The sequence below is a fragment of the Hyla sarda genome, chromosome 2, assembly GCF_029499605.1.
Source record: "Hyla sarda isolate aHylSar1 chromosome 2, aHylSar1.hap1, whole genome shotgun sequence".
Lineage (NCBI taxonomy): Eukaryota > Metazoa > Chordata > Amphibia > Anura > Hylidae > Hyla > Hyla sarda.
This window is the reverse complement of record NC_079190.1, coordinates 425,516,412-425,535,159: the sequence shown is the minus strand read 5'-3', so window position 1 is coordinate 425,535,159 and position 18,748 is coordinate 425,516,412. Positions and strand designations below refer to the sequence as shown.

General features: G+C 45.3%; 1 protein-coding gene and 1 long non-coding RNA gene across 2 annotated transcripts in view; one reads left to right on the top strand and one right to left on the bottom strand.

Moving 5' to 3' along the window:
* LOC130356880 (uncharacterized protein C6orf132 homolog) overlaps positions 1-8,388 on the bottom strand; it is a 37,638-nt gene extending 29,250 nt beyond the window's left edge. Inside the window, exon 1 of the mRNA XM_056558977.1 lies at positions 7,858-8,388. Coding sequence (XP_056414952.1) covers positions 7,858-7,996 — 139 coding nt within the window. The 5' untranslated portion in view covers positions 7,997-8,388. The remainder of the gene's footprint in view (positions 1-7,857) is intronic.
* Positions 7,972-18,748, top strand: part of LOC130356881 (uncharacterized) — a 118,283-nt gene continuing 107,506 nt past the window's right edge. Inside the window, exon 1 of the long non-coding RNA XR_008889023.1 lies at positions 7,972-8,108. This is a non-coding gene — a long non-coding RNA (uncharacterized LOC130356881). The remainder of the gene's footprint in view (positions 8,109-18,748) is intronic.

Here is an 18,748-nt window from a genome sequence, read left to right as displayed (position 1 = left end):
GGAATTCTGCTGCTCTGCTAAGAATCCAAAATCCCGGGGGCAGAAAGTACGTTCGGCCAAAGAACAAACGTTTAATTTTTTTGGCAGAATTCCCCTGGGACTGCATTGCTGTCTATTAGGATGGAAGTACTGGCACAGTCCAACCTCCAATGCTGTAAGCTGTCCGCTGGCTGAAAGTTCGTAGTGTGGAGGGGGCCTTACTTAAAAAAAAAAAAGGCACATTTTCACGGCTTTGTGCCCTTCACTTTTAAAGGAATACGGCACTTTGTTCAGGGCAGAGCCTGCACTGTATTATTTATGCCAGTAACTGATGTAAATATAACATAAATGTATGCTAGCTCTTAGCTGGCATAGATTTCTAAGGCTGTCACAGGGATGTATTAGAGATTAAAAGGCGTGCATCTTTTGATAGAACTGATGCATACAACACTAGTATAACAGATAAGTGTGATAATTGCTTGATTTCTTGGGCCATCCATCGATCATTTGATCGGAGAAGCAGTCGGGCAAGCACGGTGATGCTCAATTTAACTTTATGGGAATGATGTAGATAGCCAAGCACTACAGAGTTGGATGGATCGGTTATACGAGTGCCTACCCAAACAGGGACCCTGTTTCCATCATCAATGGAGATTCAAAGTTTGAGCCTTCAGTGATCAGACGCCATCTATTTTATGTACACATGATAAGTTTTGTGTGTGGGGAAACTCCTTAAATGGTTACCTCTTGTAAACCTCCATTTTTCTGGTTAGCCAATATAAAAGTATCTTCACTATTATACATTTCTTTTTAGCTAACAGCATAGCTCAAATAGTCACACAAACTGTATAAAAGGGATATCTCCTAGAGATCTACCTACACTTCACTAAGTTTATCAGAGAGTAAAATCTGAGCCTCATTGTACACAACACAATGGGGAGAAATCATCAATGGGCCATTATTACTCCACTTTTCTAGCACTTTCCTTTATGCCAATATCAAAAGCAGCAAAGTCATCACATTGCCTTGAGGATTTCTACTTCACCTGTAAGTAAGTAACATTGGGAGACTAAGTAACAAATAATAAATATGCAAATCTGCCAACCTTACGCCAGTTAAGCCATGCTCCCAATACCTGTCAAAAAGCAAAATTGCCAACCAAAAATAGGGTGCCAAAGGCCCAAGTAAAAAACAATTCCCCTCTTGTCAGATCAACGTCTGTGCTATTGTAAAGTGCAAAGAGATGGCTGTATAAACAATAACCTAGATCAAATCTTAGTGGCGGTAAATGATTAACCCATTGTTTCAAATGCTTGTTAACAGTGCACAATACAAACTGTACCCCACCTAACCACATCTTCATAGGGCACGGGATTAACAAAATCTACAAAAGCCTAATTGCCTAAGTCCGTCCTCACGTCACAAGATTAAGCACATGCGTCACAAAGGATGGCATGCCTGTTATTTAAAACTATACAAATACGAAACTCTTCACGAATCTAAGACAAGCTACATTCCTACAACTATACTGCGACAGGATTTAACCTATTCCATCAACGCTTTATAACACATTTCACCAGCAGAAATAGATTTATTCCGATTGTTAATTTATAAAAAAAAAAAAAGACACAAATAGGAATTTGCCAAGACCATCCCTCCAGCAATGATGTAATGTGAACTGACAACTCGAGAGAATATGTTAAAACAGACAGATTCACACTGTAATAGTCATCTGAGTCAGACATTAGTGTGCACATCCGAAGAGGTCAGTCATTTAGGACATTCCACATATTCCAGATGATGTCATGGGATAAAGGTATGTTTCATACCATACTCTCCTCATATGTCCACAATGGATTCTAATGAATGCGGTTTGCTCACCGTCAGTAATTTTATCTCACCAAAGGCTAATGCTATATGAGAGGATTGGCGGCACACCGGCATGTGGTAGGACCAACCATACACCCGATTTCCATAGCAATGTTTGGACATATCAGGCACAACACTTTCAGTGGCTTCATCCTCTATGGCATCTGTAACAACCACATTCCAAATAAGAGAAAATGTCATAGAAAATGTTTCCAGGAATAATTAGTGATGGTCTGTCTGACGATCTACCAGTGTATCCAACAACATGGCCTGCTGGCCCTTCATTCTGCTGACTGAAGTAGATCCTGGGGTTGGACCATCACAGCAATCACTCTTTATTGGTTTATATCAATGTTTCCCAGCCAAGGTGCATCCAGTTTATTCAACAGCTGGAGGCACCCTGGCTTTTAATAAGGAAAAGTGATCAACTAATAATACTGAAGATTCCATTCAGTTATTTTCAATTGCTTATATGAAGGTTACTGTGAGGCTTGTGCAATTCATTTTGGACGTAATTCGTTTTTTATCCGAGTTGTTCATATTTTGTACATTCGGATTGATCCGAATGTGCAAAATATTTACATCTGAATGAATCTGTAACAAAACGAATTGTACATGCCTACGAAATTGTGAAAAACTAATTTTATTTTTGTTAAAACAAAATGTTTTTCATTGAGAAGCAAGGGACCATTTAAAAGGGGTTATCCAGGAAAAATTTTTTTTATATATCAACTGGTTCCAGAAAGTCAAACAGATTTGTAAATTACTGCTATTAAAAAATCTTAATCCTTTCAGTACTTCTGAACTTCTGAAGTTGAGTTGTTCTTTTCTGTCTAAGTGCTCTCTGATGACACATGTCTCGAGAACCGCCAAGTTTTGAAGAAGTTTGCTATGGGGATTTTCTTCTAAACTGGGTGGTTCCCGAGACACGCGTCAGAGAGCACTTAGACAGAAAAGAACAACTAAATTTCAGAAGCTCATAAGTACTGAAAGGATTAAGATTTTTTAATAGAAGTAAGTTACAAATCTGTTTAGCTTTCTGGAGCCAGTTGAGTGAGAGTGTGTGTGTGTGTGTGTGTGTGTGTGTGTGTGTGTGTGTGTGTATGTATATATATATATATATATATATATATATATATATATATATATATATATATATATATATATATATATATATATATATATATATATATATATACACACACACACATACATACATACACACATACATACACACATACATACACACATTTCCTGGATAACCCCTTTAATAAAGTGTGTGTGTCACTTTTTTTTCTCTATTTTTTTTAGGTAGTACTACTACTCCCAGCATGGAACAGACTGTTCCATGTTGGGAGTAGTAGTACCTGTACTAATAGGCATATCGCCCTAGGTATCAGTCTGACACCCGCTGCAATCGTCCATAATATAGTAGAGATGTGGAGCAGCTCTATACAGCGCTCGCATCTCTGCACTGTACTCCGGCCAGTGATGTGAATAGAACATCATTCATATGTTCCGCCCAGAGTGGGGATTGGCTGGATGGTTGCAGCCAATCACAGCTCTGAGGGAAATATGAATACTGTAGTAAAAATGGGCAAGTGTAAGGATTTGAGGGACTCTAACAGCAGTAAAACAGAACAGGTTAGACTTGCCAGAGAAAACAGGATATCTTGTAATGGTCTTGTATACATACACAGTGGTTCATACCAACCAGAAGTGAGCCATGGAAATAAAGCTGGAGAATTGGTAAGTGTCATAAGCAACAAGAGTTAGGCCGGGTTCACACTAAGAATCTCTGAGATTCCGAGTGCGGCCAGCGCTAGGACCGCGTGGACATTGCCATCCCGTAGACATTAGTTTCTGCAGAGTGGATTCCTCCCAAAGATTGAACAAGTTGATTCTTTTGCAAGCAAAATTTAAATGGTGAAATGCCCGCTGCTGAAATTTCCTAGTGTGCACTGTGCAGCAGAATTCCATTACCAGCAATGAAATTCTGCTGCACTGAAATCTCCACAAGAAATTCATAATCTGAATTCTGGTCAGAAATTCTGTAGCGTGAACCCAGCCTTATGGTAAGTTCAGGCGAGCGGATCCACAGCTTATTTTATGCTGTGGATCCGCCAAAGGACTGTTACAGGGTGCTTTTAGATGTGCCTGCTCGGAGCACCAATACGGCGCTACGAGCAGACATTGCTATGTGTGAGTCGCCGCGCACATGTGCAGTATGCTCGCACATCGTGGCTGCTCTCAGTCTAGCTAAGGGAGCAGGGGGAGCGGCTGCGATGTGTGCGAGTACACTACGCATATAGCAGCAGTGTGTCTGCTCGTAGTGGCGTAGTACCGCTCCAAGCAGGCACATCTAAAGGCACCCTGTTGGGGTCCTTCAGCGGCAGATCCACTTTGGATCCGCTCATCTGAACATACCCTTAGGGTGCAAAAGATAGATGTTGTAATACAAATTGTAAAGTTACTGCTGGCTATGACAGAGTGGTGTAAGCACACAGTGTATTGTGGCCTGCTCTGTACCTGCAGACTGTATGCTGCCTGTTCAATGCCAAAATCACTTTTAAATGGGCACACATCAGAAATGGAGCAATGGATGCAGATGGGCTGGAGTGAGGAGTCTTTTACACCATGTGGATGGCTGGGTGCACATGCAACGCTTATCTGGGGAAGAGATGGCCACAGGACGGACTATGAAAAGGAATGCCAGTGGCGGCACTGTAAATGCTTCTAGCAATGTTCTGCTGGGCTACTCCAACATCAGATAAAATAAAAATGCTACAGTAGCATATACCCCAGTTCAGAAACCACGAAAAATCCACCACTTCTACAACCTCCACCCCCCCCCACCCACCACAGCACTCCTGACAGTTTCCTACTTTGAGCTGTTGTAGAACATCTAATTTCACAGCAGACTATCACACAGTCAGTGAGGATGCGGCACCTGCTATTTATTCCGTCTGTTCCTCTGCCTGTGGCATTGTGCAGCACAAGACAACATGCTGTAAGCACACCTCATTCTTCCCTAGATGTCCCAATAAAAATGTGTAGGGAGAGTTTTTAAAACATGTGTAGAAGAAGAGTGGTGCAGTTGCCTATAGCAACCAGTTTTCTTTTTCTTAAAAAAAATGCTTCTGACATCTTTCAGAGGCTTTTTAAAAAAATGAAAAATGAACAGCACCACTATTCTTCTACACAGATGGCGATATTCCTCAGGTGGTAACGCTTCAACTGAGAGATAGATTTAGTCAAGCCTCTGGGGAGCTTCGGAGACAACACCATACTGAAAATAAAAAGGACTACACAACTTCCTGTCAATGGTTAATCCTGCATAAGCATGCTGAAGCCAGTCCTATTTGTGGTAACAATGTAATAGTAATTGATCTTAGGGTGATATTTAAATAGAACTACAGTTTTATAAAACCTGATACATGGTAAAATGGATCACCATGTCTGGGAGCCGTTCCTGCCGGCAGTGATAGTGAGGATATGAAGTTTTCTCTGCTAGTCCCATCTGCTATGGCTGTAATCCTGACCCCTCCGCGTGTTTGACGACCAAGTCTGCACCATCGCTCTGCTCTGTCTGTTTAGGGAGCAGGGCAGTCACATGGGCTTCCTATCACGCTGAGGGGGCAAGATTAAAGCAGGAGCAGCGGGACTAGCAGACGATTACTCCCCGAGCTGGGAACTACTTACAGGCCGGCGAGGGACACCTTTCAAACTGCATACCCTGACCCTCGCTGCCGACAGGAACGTCTACTGGTCATGGTTCACACAATGATTTTATAACACTTCTGATGACAGGATCCCTTTAATTTGGATGTTAGGCTGGGCTCACACTACAACCGTACCTCCCATGGCACATGTTTGGACAGGATGTCAATGTATCCAAGCACGGACCAGCACAGGCTAGTGATTAGATTTGGGGTATTTTCCCCCGTGTTTACGTGTTTGAACCATCAAAAAGTGTAAGGGGCCTGTCTGTGCTCAGGGATGTCAACATCCTGTCGGAGCATGTATAAATACCACAGATGGGATGCATTAACAAAACAATTGTGCATTCCTTAAAGGTGATATCCAGGATTAGAAAAACATTTCTTCAAAGAACAGCACCACATCTGTCCACAGGTTGTGTGCAGTATTGCAGCAAAGTTCCATTTACCTGCATAGAGCAGGTGTAATGAAGAAAACTGTGTCCCTGTGGCAGAATGTGACCCTCTACACAGGGACAGAGTTTTCTGCTTTACAGCCCGTTCCCTCTGACTCCATCCCTGCTACCCTATCTCAGGGGGATCGTGAGTGTTTCTCCAAACCCACTGCACTGCACATCCACCATCCGTCCGCTAGTTGTTGCAAGACTACAACCCCCAGCATGTCCCCACTGTATGGGCATGCTGTGGGAGTTTTAGTCTTGGAACAAGTAGCGGACGGACAGTATAAGATCCAAGTACAATCCATGGAGGCCGCACCTCAAAGCTTACAGGACTTTGTAGTTCTTATGGTACTCATACCTCTGTCCTGGCCGCACGTCTGTGTCAGCCATTAGGTAAAGTGTCTAAAATCTCATGTGAGTTGCACTAACTATTCTATGCGCTTTAGCAAAAAGAAATATGTGCCATTTTTTTCCCTCAATTCATCCATGCACTGCAACCAGAAAATCTGTGTCATATTAATATGGCATCAAAGTAGTGAAATTTGTGTCAAATCCACATACATATGTGTATCAATTTCTGTCTGTCCTGTTTGGACATACGTCAGTGTAACCAGGGTGCCTTCAGCTTCTGAAAAACGACAACTCCCAGCATGCCCAGACAGGCTGGGAGTTGTAGTTTTGCAATATCTGGAGGCACCTGGTTGGGAAACACTGATCTACCCTAAAAAAGAAAACTCTATAGCAGTGGTCTTCAACCTGCGGACCTCCAGATGTTGCAAAACTACAATTCCCAGCATGCCCGGACAGCCGTTGGCTGTCCGGGCATGCTGGGAGTTGTAGTTTTGCAACATCTGGAGGTCCGCAGGTGGAAGACCTCTGCTCTATGGGGTTTCTATAACTAGATGTGCGTTCTTTTTTCAATGCAGGAAAAGTCCACTACACATGGATGACATTTTCAAAATTCCATGTATAACACCGTAAATATTTTTATGCCGAACCACCACCGCAAAAATGCAAAGTCTGAACTAACCACTTCACTAATGGTTAGTTCAGCTGCTTTTCCAACCATTTAAAAATAAATTAAATGCTGCCCATCTCCCAGATATGGACAGAAGTCTACCTTAATAAGTCAAAAAGACAAGTATACAGTCTGAACAGCAGCACAATGCATTCTCCCTTATATTCCTATAACATAATGCCAATGTCTTTTACCCACATTGGGCGGGCAACATCCAAGCCACACCTGCCTCCTCCAACACAAACAGAAAAGCTGGTGTCGGAAACGTGGGGGGATGGGGCGGTTGGGGGTCATGTCAAAATAAATAACTTGAAATATTCTATACAATCCTGACAAGTCAACTGCATACACCTCCATTTTCCCCTCATTGAGCCCAGTGCAATTTCCCTCAGCAGGTTGTCCAATAGGGGATCTGCGTCTTTCCAGCTGTCGTGAAATCAGAACTCCCAGCAATGTCATCCATTCTGGGAGTTGTAGTTCTACCACAGATGGAGAACAGGTTGCAGGCTGCTGAAATCTCCATTATGAAGCAATCACTTTCAGATAGAGACAAATTGTATAACACAGCAGCAGCATATAGATCTTATATAGAGCAGAAGGAACCTACAAGCAGCAGCCCCCCACCCTGTGCACCTGTCGCAGCAGCCCCCCACCATGGGCACCTGTCACAGCAGCCCCCCACCCTGCGCACCTGTCGCAGCAGCCCCCCACCCTGTGCACCTGCCGCAGCAGCCCCCCACCCTGTGCACCTGTCGCAGCAGCCCCCCACCCTGTGCACCTGCCGCAGCAGCCCCCCACCCTGGGCACCTGCCGCAGCAGCCCTGTCCCTCACCAGTGTAGTCTACAGACGCCTTCTTGGTCCCCTGCACCAGTATCCATGGGGGGTTGTTCGCATACAGAGAGGTGTTACTTGCTGATTTCTTCCCAAATAGCTTATTCAGAGTCCCCTGCATGGAGCTGTTTTTCTTCATTGTGTAGAGAATCCTTCCAGCCGAAGAATAGTAGTAATGTGAACAGGCTCTACAAGCAGGACATGTCTCCGGGCAGCAGGAGGAAATGAGGCGCAGGCCACCTCTCCGCCAGGTAAATAGCTCATTCCTGCTGCTTGACTCGGTGATTTGCCTGAACCTGGCCCCACCCTCCACAAACCGCACTAGTCACATTCCTGCTCACACCTGGCACCACCTTCTCAGGGGAGCTCAGCCCAAATGTAACCTCTCAGCTCCTAGAAGGTTAAACATGAATTCACTCTTACATCCGAGGGTCCCAACCAGCCCAGGCTCCAGCATTGCTGCTGTAACAAGGTGTGCTATGCAGGTGCCTGGGAAAGTGTGGTGCCAGCTCTGAGAGGACAGTGCTGTCGTTGTTTTATTACTTACAGGAAGTTTTTTTTTAATCTTTTTTTTTTTTTGTCATGTGTTTCTCAATAAAGTAAAATTATATTAAGGCATTTACATTGAAATGAATGCCCCGAGGGCATTGCAGCTGTAAACAGCCCCCCCAAAAAAAACAACAACAACAAATTGTTGGCACAAAAATGGGCAATAAAGTGGGCAGACAAAATTGTGTATTTAAAGGACAATTAACTTTGAGCCACTAAACTTGCACTTCCAGAGAGACAGACACCTCACATCAAAATCAATTAAGACCAGCCTGGCCCAAAGTTATTTTGGGTATAAAAACTGGCACCAAAATGGAAAGATGGGCATTCTTCCCCATTTACATAAGTACCTTGGGGGAGATTTATCAAAACCTGTGCAAAGGAAAAGTTGCCCAGTTGCCCATAGCAACCAATCAGATGGCTTCTTTCATTTTGCAGAGGCCTTGTTAAAAATGAAAGAAGCAAGCTGATTGGTTGCTATGGGCAACTGGGCAACTTTTCCTCTGGACAGGTTTTGATAAATCTCCCCCCTTGTGTTTTAAGAGGGTTATGCTCCTGATTTCACACTGCTAAAACACAATGAGGGATGCCCCACATAAAACATAATTGAGTCCAGCCTGACCCAAAACTGTCCTGGGTATCAAAACAAGCATCAAAGTGGGCAGATGGGCACCTTTTGCGTATATGAATAAGTAACTAGTGTGGTAAAAGGATTAAACAAGTTTGTGTCCTTGATCTCACATTGTCAAAACACATGAGGGTCAATGGGGTCCAGCCTGATCCAAAGCGGTTCTGGGTATGAAAACAGGCATCAAAATGGGCAGATGGGCACTTTTTTTTCCTATTTGAATGAGTTGTGTTTTCTAAGGGTTAAAGCACAACTCCGTGGTTTGCCTGGCAGTAGGATACATGTTTAAATCTTCCAGAAACGTAATAGTCCGAGATTTACCAGGGCAAAGGGTTCAGGGCACTGATTTTTTCAGAAGTCCCATGCAAGTCTATTGGTCATCTGGCTAATCGGTATCCTGCTTAGATTAACAGCGCGCAAATCTAGATCTACGACATTGCTGGGAGATCTAAACGCTTATCCTGCCTCCAAGCATCAGAATTGGGCATTAAATTACTTTGGGCCACTGATCTCATGCTGCAAACCCACAGAAAGGGATGCAACATCTCTCTTTAGCAGTGTGATTTCAGTGACCTAAAGTCATTTAAAGGAGTAACCCAGACATAAAAAAAATTGTTTCCAAAACAGCACCATACTTGTCCTCAGGTTGTGTGTGGTATTACAACGTGGCTCCATTTACTTTAATGGAACTGAGCTGCCATACCATACACAATGTGAAAAAAGGTGTGATGCTGTTTTTGGAAGAAATCAGCTCTGTTTTTCTAACCCTGGACAACCCCTTTAACCCTTTAAAAACACCAGTTACTTATTTAAATCATGAAAAGTGCCCTTCTACCAATTTTGGTGCCTGTTTTTATAAGCAGGACCACTTTGGGCCAGGTTGGTTTCATTTGATTTTGTAAGGGGCTTCCCTCTCTGTGTGTTGGAAGTGCTAGTTTATAGTGTTGGGCGCGAATATTCGCATTTTGAATTTTTATCGTGAATATCACAAATTCGCAAATACTGCGAATATATTCGCTATATATTCGAAATTGCGAATATTCATTTTTCCGCATATGCGCATATTCTCATATGTGAATATTCACATATTCCTTCTTTTCACTTGTGGGCCAATTAGAATGATGCAAATACACTTGTCAGAAGTTATCAGCAACATCCCCAGCAACCAATAGTAAAGTTGCCCACCCCCTCACTGGTGTCTTCCTCGAATATGCAATTATTCACATATGAGAATATATATATGTGAATATAACGAATACGTGAAATTCACGAATATAGGACAAATATTCATCTATATATTCGCTAAATATGGCGAATTCGAATATGGCCAATGCCGCTCATCCCTACTAGTTTAGTGACCTAAAGTCAATTTCTTAAAATCCCATCTATGAGTGCTCACTTTGATGCCCACTTGAATTTTTCATGCAGATCTGGACTGTCACATATACACGCAGTTAAAACTGTATGTGTTAGGAACCACAGTAGAGTAGTAGTGGTAGTACATGTTTTTTGTGTTTGTGTTTTGTTTATTTTCTCATTTTACAGTTTTCACATAGTATAACATATTAACAAACAAAGTATATGTAAATGCAAACTCATACAAACTGATACAAATGTATAGTTTTCTGCAGAAGCAAATACACAGCAAAATATGGCACATGTGACCCTTCCCTAAAGCTATGTGCCCCTTATGCCAAGTTATGTATGATGTAAATGCACTTGTACTGTCTGTGGTAGTTTGTGCCTTTTTGTCATTTCATGCCCCTGGAGGTTCTACATTCTTCTGCACTAGGAATTACAGTAGTCTTGAGCCATGTTTGGCTTGTTGTGCTGCTCTAGGCAACGCATCGCAAATTAGGTGATCACAGGGGGCTTGTTTGCTGCTTGTCTTCCCTGACAAGCCATCCCCCTGATGACATGTGCAGCCCATCTCTACTTCCCACCATGTCTGTGTTGAACGCCATCCCGCTACCTGCAGACTCTACAGGCACAGTTGGACACAGAGATAGGCCAAGCCCCCTGTGGTCACCTGACCAGCGTCTCAAGATTCACTGGAAGCTGAGAAAGGCTCGAGACGACAGTAATCCACAGGGAAGAAGAATGCAGAACCTCCGGGGACATGAAAATACAAAAAAAAAAAAAAACGATCTACCACAGACAGGTAATATAGTGACCCCTCGACCTACGATGGCCCCGACATACGATCATTTCAACATACGATGGCCTCTCAGAGGCCATCGCATGTTGAAGGCAGCATCAACATACAATGCTTTTGTATGTCGGGGCCATCGCATAAACGGCTATCCGGCAGCGCAGACTGCTTCAGCTGCCACCGGATAGCCATTTACGGTGCCCCGTGTTGTCCGCTGAAGATCACTTACCTGTCCTCGGGGCTCCGGCGGTCCCCTACATCGTCGGCGCTCTTCATCGTCGTCATCATGTCGCTAAACATGCCGTCCTGTCATCCAATAGGAGCGGCATGCGTAGCGACGTGATGGCGGCAACAGAGAGCGAGGATGCCGGCAAAGCAGAGGCCTTGCTGGAGCGTCGGGGACACCCCGGGGATGCGGCGACAGCGATGGAAGGCGACATCCAGGGCAGCGGTGACGAGCGGTAACGGACCGGCGTAGTGGGGACACGTGAGTATAACCTCCAATACCAGTGGTCTTCAACCTGCGGACCTCCGGATGTTGCAAAACTACAACTCCCCGCATACCCGGACAGCCATTGGCTGTCCAGGCATGCTGGGTGTTGTAGTTTTGCAACATCTGGAGGTCCGCAGGTTGTAGACCACTGTCCTATACTTTACATTGCACGGATCCCTCAACATACAATGGTTTCAACAAACGATGGTCCATTGGGAACGAATTACCATCGTATGTTGAGGGACCACAGTACACGTACATTTACAAGATACATAAGGTGCCATCAGGGACACATAGCTTAAAAAGTAAAAAAAAAATTGGAAAACCTCATTAAGCCTATTTTTTATACCCGTGGAGGTCTAAGGGAAGAAAAACACCACAAACTGGGTGAAAAATACCATAGCTAAAGTATGGTGTGTTTTTGACCCCCCCCCCCCAAATAAAAGGGAGATAAATCAATAAATACACATAAAACCTCCAATAACTGTCGTAACATTCTCTGTTAGCACATGTTGCGTAGATTCAAACCCAGGACCCAGAACTGCAGAGTAACAGTGTTATCTACTGTGCGGTCCCACACAAGATGACCTGCTTCTTACTAAACATATTCAATTAGTACTGTAGGTGCCTGGAGCAAGTTCCCACAGGGAGCAGTGAGAACAATAGTATAAATGCAGCATGCTTGACAGGGAATCAGTCAGTGTTATTTGCTTCTGAGAGCTGCAGACACCCTTGTATAGTTGTTAGGTTATAAAAGCAAACTGTACCTTTCCTGGAGCTGATGGTGGTTGTCAAACATAAAATCGCCTCTTTATTTTATTTCTCAGTCAGCTGTCAAAGAGGTGGAGTCGAGCTGCTCAAGTGCCACAGCCTGGCACGCCTCTTTGCTCGCCCTCATATCCCAACTCCTCCTTGATTTTCGTACAGAACTCTGTACATCAGTCTAGGAGGTGCTGGGAAGCGAGAACAAGCGAGGAGGCATGCCAACTGTGTAGTCTCTAGGAGCAGACACCATATTGTCATTTTCGTATGTAACATGTCGGATTAGGGCCATGTTCACACATTTATTTGATGCAGCGGGACAAGGGCCACTTGGAAATGTGCCGCCTCCATAGACGGCAATGCATTTCCAAGCAGAATCCGCAGTAACATTGAACAGGTTTAAAGGGGTACTCAGGTGGCAAACTTTTTTTTTTTTTTTAAATCAACTGTTGCCAGAAAGTTAAACAGATTTGTAAATGACTTCTATTAAAAAATCTTAATCCTTCCAGTACTTATTAGCTGCTGAATACTACAGAGGAAATTCTTTTCTTTTTGGAACACAGAGCTCTCTGCTGACATCATGACCACAGTGCTCTCTGCTGACATCTCTGTCCATTTTAGGAACTGTCCAGAGCAGCATATGTTTTCTATGGGGATTTTCTCCTGCTCTGACAGTTCTTAAAATGGACAGAGGTGTCAACAGAGAGCACCGTAGTCATGATGTCAGCAGAGAGGTCTGTGTTCCAAAAAGAAAAGAATTTCCTCTGTAGTATTCAGCAGCTAATAAGTACTGGAAGGATTAAGATTTTTTTTAATAGAAGTAATTTACAAATCTGTTTAACTTTCTGGCACCAGTTGATAAAAAAACAAAAAAGGTTTTCCACCAGAGTACCCCTTTAATGTTTCTGTGGACGTCGGAACAGGGACTTCTGCGGCAGAAACATCTGCCGTGGAAATTCTGCTGTGTGCAGAGTGAAACAGAATCCCTGCAGAATTCTGCTTGAAAATTTTGCTGTGTAAACATAGGCTAACACATTGGCTGGTAGAAACATGATTAAAGGCTAGGGAATAAGATGTCTGATCGTGGGGTCCCACCGGCTGCAGCACCCCAGCGGGACATGGCTGTGGCGTCACAAGCCTCTGGAGCTGCACCCGATGCTCTAAACAGTGCAACAGGGAGGCCATTCGGAAGGCCATTCGGAAATGTTTGCATTATGCTGATAATGCGGCATGTCCCCCCCGAACTGATTTCGTGTATGACCGCCTGTATAAAATCAGGCCGGTCATCAATCACTTCGTGGCCAAATTTTGGGAGGCCTATGTCCCTGGAAGGGAGGTCGCTATTGATGGTTGACCAGACGAACCTTTACGCCCAAGAGTTCGTCACCGCAAACCCGGGCTCCTTTTTAGCTAGGCCCCGGTGGCTTGTTCCCAGTCAGTGCAGCCGAAATGATGTCCTTTTGGGCTCTCTTGCTGCATATGTGCCTAGTTGAAAAAACCAAAGCTCAGGCAGTGCTGGAGTGGGGACTTCCTCTAACAGACTCAGCTCTACAGTATGGCCATGACCTGTCCCCGGTTCAAGGCCATTCGGAAATGTTTGCATTATGCTGATAATGCGGCATGTCCCCCCCGAACTGATTTCGTGTATGACCGCCTGTATAAAATCAGGCCGGTCATCAATCACTTCGTGGCCAAATTTTGGGAGGCCTATGTCCCTGGAAGGGAGGTCGCTATTGATGGTTGACCAGACGAACCTTTACGCCCAAGAGTTCGTCACCGCAAACCCGGGCTCCTTTTTAGCTAGGCCCCGGTGGCTTGTTCCCAGTCAGTGCAGCCGAAATTATGTCCTTTTGGGCTCTCTTGCTGCATATGTGCCTAGTTGAAAAAACCAAAGCTCAGGCAGTGCTGGAGTGGGGACTTTCTCTAACAGACTCAGCTCTACAGTATGGCCATGACCTGTCCCCGGTTCAAGGCCATTCGGAAATGTTTGCATTATGCTGATAATGCGGCATGTCCCCCCCGAACTGATTTCGTGTATGACCGCCTGTATAAAATCAGGCCGGTCATCAATCACTTCGTGGCCAAATTTTGGGAGGCCTATGTCCCTGGAAGGGAGGTCGCTATTGATGAGTCTCTCATCAGCTTCCGGCAATACATCCTAACCAAGCGAGCGCGGTATGGAGTGAAGATGTATAAACTTTGCGAGAGTACCTCAGGGTATACTTGCAAGTTTATAGTGTATGAGGGACGAGATTCCCGTTTTGAACCCTAGAATGTCCCCCCACTCTGGGTGTTAGCGGGAAAATAGTTTGGGGCCTTTTGCACCCATTGCTAGATAAAGGTTACTATCTTTACGTGGATAACTTTTACACTAGTATCCCTATCTTCACATCCCTTGCCACCAGATCCACGGTCGCTTGTGGGACAGTCCAGAAGAATCAAAGAGTGCCTTTTCCCATGAAAACCTGTTGATTGTAAGATATATGGACAAGAGGGATATCGTATATCTGGATTTATCCAAAGCATTTGATACGGTGCCACATAAAAGGTTGGTGCATAAAATGAGAGGGATTGGGCTGGGGGAGAATGGGTGCAAGTGGGTAAGTAACTGACTCAATGATAGGAAACAGAGGGTGGTAATTAATGGTACTTATTCTGATCGTGTGACTGTTACTAGTGGGGTACCACAGGGGTCAGTCTTGGGTCCTGTTCTATTTAATACATTTATTAATGACCTTATAGAGGGATTGAATAGTAAAGTAGCAATCTTTGCAGATGATACCAAACTCTGTAAAGCTGTAAACACTATAGAGGACAGTGCACTGTTACAAATAGATCTGGATAGGTTGGAAGTTTGGGCTGGGAAGTGGCAGATGAAGTTCAACACTGATAAATGTAAGGTAATGCACATGGGGAAGAAAAATCTGTGCTGGGATTATGTATTAAATGGGAGAACACTTGGGACGACTGACATGGAAAAGGACTTGGGAGTCTTAGTTAGTAGTAAATTTAGCTGTAGTGACCAGTGTCGGGCAGCTGCTGCCAAGGCTAATAAAATCATGGGGTGCATCAATAGGGGCATAGATGCCCACGACAAGGAAGTAATTCTACCGCTGTACAAATCACTAGTCAGACCACACATAGAATACTGTGTATAGTACTGGGCACCAGTGTACAAGAAAGATATAGTGGAGCTGGAGAGGGTTCAAAGACGGGCAACCAGAGTAATGCGGGGAATGGGAGGACTACAGTACCCAGAAAGATTATAAGAATTAGGGTTATTTAGTTTAGAAAAAAGAAGTCTTAGGGGAGACCTAATAACTATGTATAAATATATCAGGGGACATTACAGAGATCTCTCCCATGATCTATTTATACCCAGGACTGGATCTATAACAAGGGAGCATCCTCTACGTTTAGAGGAGAGAAGGTTTCTACACCAGCACAGATGTGGTTTCTTTACTGTAAGAGCAGTGAGACTGTGGAATTCTCTGCCTGAGGAGGTGGTCATGGTGAACTCTGTAAAAGAGTTCAAAAGGGGTCTGGATGCATTTTTGGAGAGTAATAACATTACAGGTTATGGATTCTAGATCTATAGGGACAGAATGTTGATCCAGGGATTTATTCTGACTGCCATGTTTGGAATCATGAAGGAATTTTAACCTCTAGTATGAGGGTTTTTTGCCTTCCTCTGGATCAACTCAGTAGGGACTCATTAGGGTTATAGGTTGAACTTGATGGACTTTGGTCTTTTTTCAACCTTATGAACTATGTTACTATGTTACTATGTTATGCTGTCCACAATTCATGGGAACGGCAGCACCCCTGTCTCTGTGCAAGGTACCGTGGGACCGATCCTCAAGCCCGAGTGTATTCTGGACTACAATCGGTATATGGGGGCAGTTGATCTTTCTGATCAAGTCCTCAAGCCATATGATGCCATGCACAAAACACGGGCATGGTACAAAAAAGTTGCGGCCTACATGGTAAAGGTTGCAATGTATAACTCTTTTGTACTGCCCAAGCACGCTGGATACACAAAGACATTCCGGGAGTTCCAAGAGAAAGTTCTAAAGGTCCTCTTCTTTGGGGACCGCCAAGGAGAGGGTCAGAGCACCTCTGGAACTTCAGTTCCCCAGATCATCCTCAGGCAACACTTTCCAGGAGAGGTCCACCACATTGGAAAGAAGGGACGATCCCAGAAAAAATGTTTGCGCAAGAGGGGGATACGGAAGGACACCACCACTGAATGTGACACTTACCCCGATCATCTGGGCCTCTGCATTAAAGGAGAACTCCAGAACATAAAAATTGTCCCCCATAGTGACGGCAGTAAAAAAATAAAGATGTACATACCTTCCTCCGCTCCCGCAGGGCCTCCGGTAACCGGCTCTGGTCTCCGCTGCAATCCACTTCCTGGTTGCCGGTGGTCGGATGAATCAGCCAATCACCAGCCGGAGCGCAGTCCGACTCGGCCGGCGATAGGCTGAGCGGCAGTGTGACGTTTTCGGCCCTGGCCGCAGGTGCCGATGTAGTGAAGAATTTTGTGTCCTGAAGCATTTTCACACTGCCACTCAGCCTATCGCCAGCCGAGTCGGACTGCGCTGCGCTGCGGCTGGTGATTGGCTGATTCCTCCGACCACCGGCAACCAGGAACTGGATCGCGGTGGAGACCAGAGCCGGTTACTGGAGGCCCCGGGGGAGCGGAGGAAGGTATGTACATCTTAATTTTTTTTACTGCCGGCAGTATGGGCCACAATTTTTATATTCCGGAGTTCTCCTTTAGGGATTGCTTCAGGGAGTATCACACTTCCATGGAGCACTAAATTTTAATCCTTTTCCCTGATTTTAATTGCCCAGAATTCGACTCCAATGTACCAGTTGTCACGATGCCGGCTGGCAGGAGGTGGATCCTCTGTGCCAGAGAGGGATTGGCGTGGACCGTGCTAGTGGACCGGTTCTAAGTTACTACTGGTGTTCACCAGAGCCCGCCGCAAAGCGGGATGGTCTTGCTGCGGCGGTAGTAACCAGGTCGTATCCACTAGCAACGGCTCAACCTCTCTGACTGCTGAAGATAGGCGCGGTACAAGGGAGTAGACAAAAGCAAGGTCGGACGTAGCAGAAGGTCGGGGCAGGCAGCAAGGATCGTAGTCAGGGGCAACGGCAGGAGGTCTGGAACACAGGCTAGGAACACACAAGGGAACGCTTTCACTAGGCACAAGGGCAACAAGATCCGGCGAGGGAGTGCAGGGGAAGTGAGGTATACATAGGGAGTGCACAGGTGAAGACACTAATTGGAACCACTGCGCCAATCAGTGGCGCAGTGGCCCTTTAAATCGTAGAGACCCGGCGCGCGCGCGCCCTAGGGAGCGGGGCCACGCGCGCCGGGACAGGACCGAGGGAGAGCGAGTCAGGTACGGAAGCCGGGGTGCGCATCGCGAGCGGGCGCCACCCGCATCGCGAATCGCATCCCGGCTGGAGGCGGTATCGCAGCGCACCCGGTCAGTGGATCTGACCGGGGCGCTGCCGTAGCGAGGATGTTGCGAGCGCTCCGGGGAGGAGCGGGGACCCGGAGCGCTCGGCGTAACAGTACCCCCCCCCCCTTGGGTCTCCCCCTCTTCTTAGAGCCTGAGAACCTGAGGACCAGACTTTTATCTAGGATATTGTCCTCAGGTTCCCAGGATCTCTCTTCAGGGCCACAGCCCTCCCAGTCAACCAAAAAAAAGGTTTTTCCTCTGACCTTTTTGGAGGCCAGTATCTCCTTTACAGGAAAGATGTCTGAAGAACCGGAGACAGGAGTGGGAGAAATAAGTTTAGGAGAGAAACGGTTGATGATGAGTGGTTAAAGAAGAGAGACATGAAAGGCATTAGGAATACGAAGAGAAGGAGGAAGAAGAAGTTTGTAAGAGACATGATTAATTTGGCACAAGATTTTGAAAGGACCAAGATAGCGTGGTCCCAATTTGTAACTGGGAACACGGAAGCGGACATATTTAGCGGAGAGCCATACCTTGTCTCCGGGAGAAAAAATGGGGGGAGCTCTTCTTTTCTTATCGGCAAACTTTTTCATGCGCGATGAAGCCTGTAAGAGAGAATTTTGGGTCTCTTTCCATATGGTGGAAAGATCACGAGTTATTTCATCCACAGCGGGCAAACCAGAGGGCAAGGGAGTAGGGAGGGGGGGAAGAGGGTGACGGCCGTACACCACGAAAAATGGGGATTTGGAAGAAGATTCAGAGACTCTGAAGTTGTACGAGAATTCGGCCCATGGAAGAAGATCTGCCCAGTCATCCTGGCGGGAGGAAAC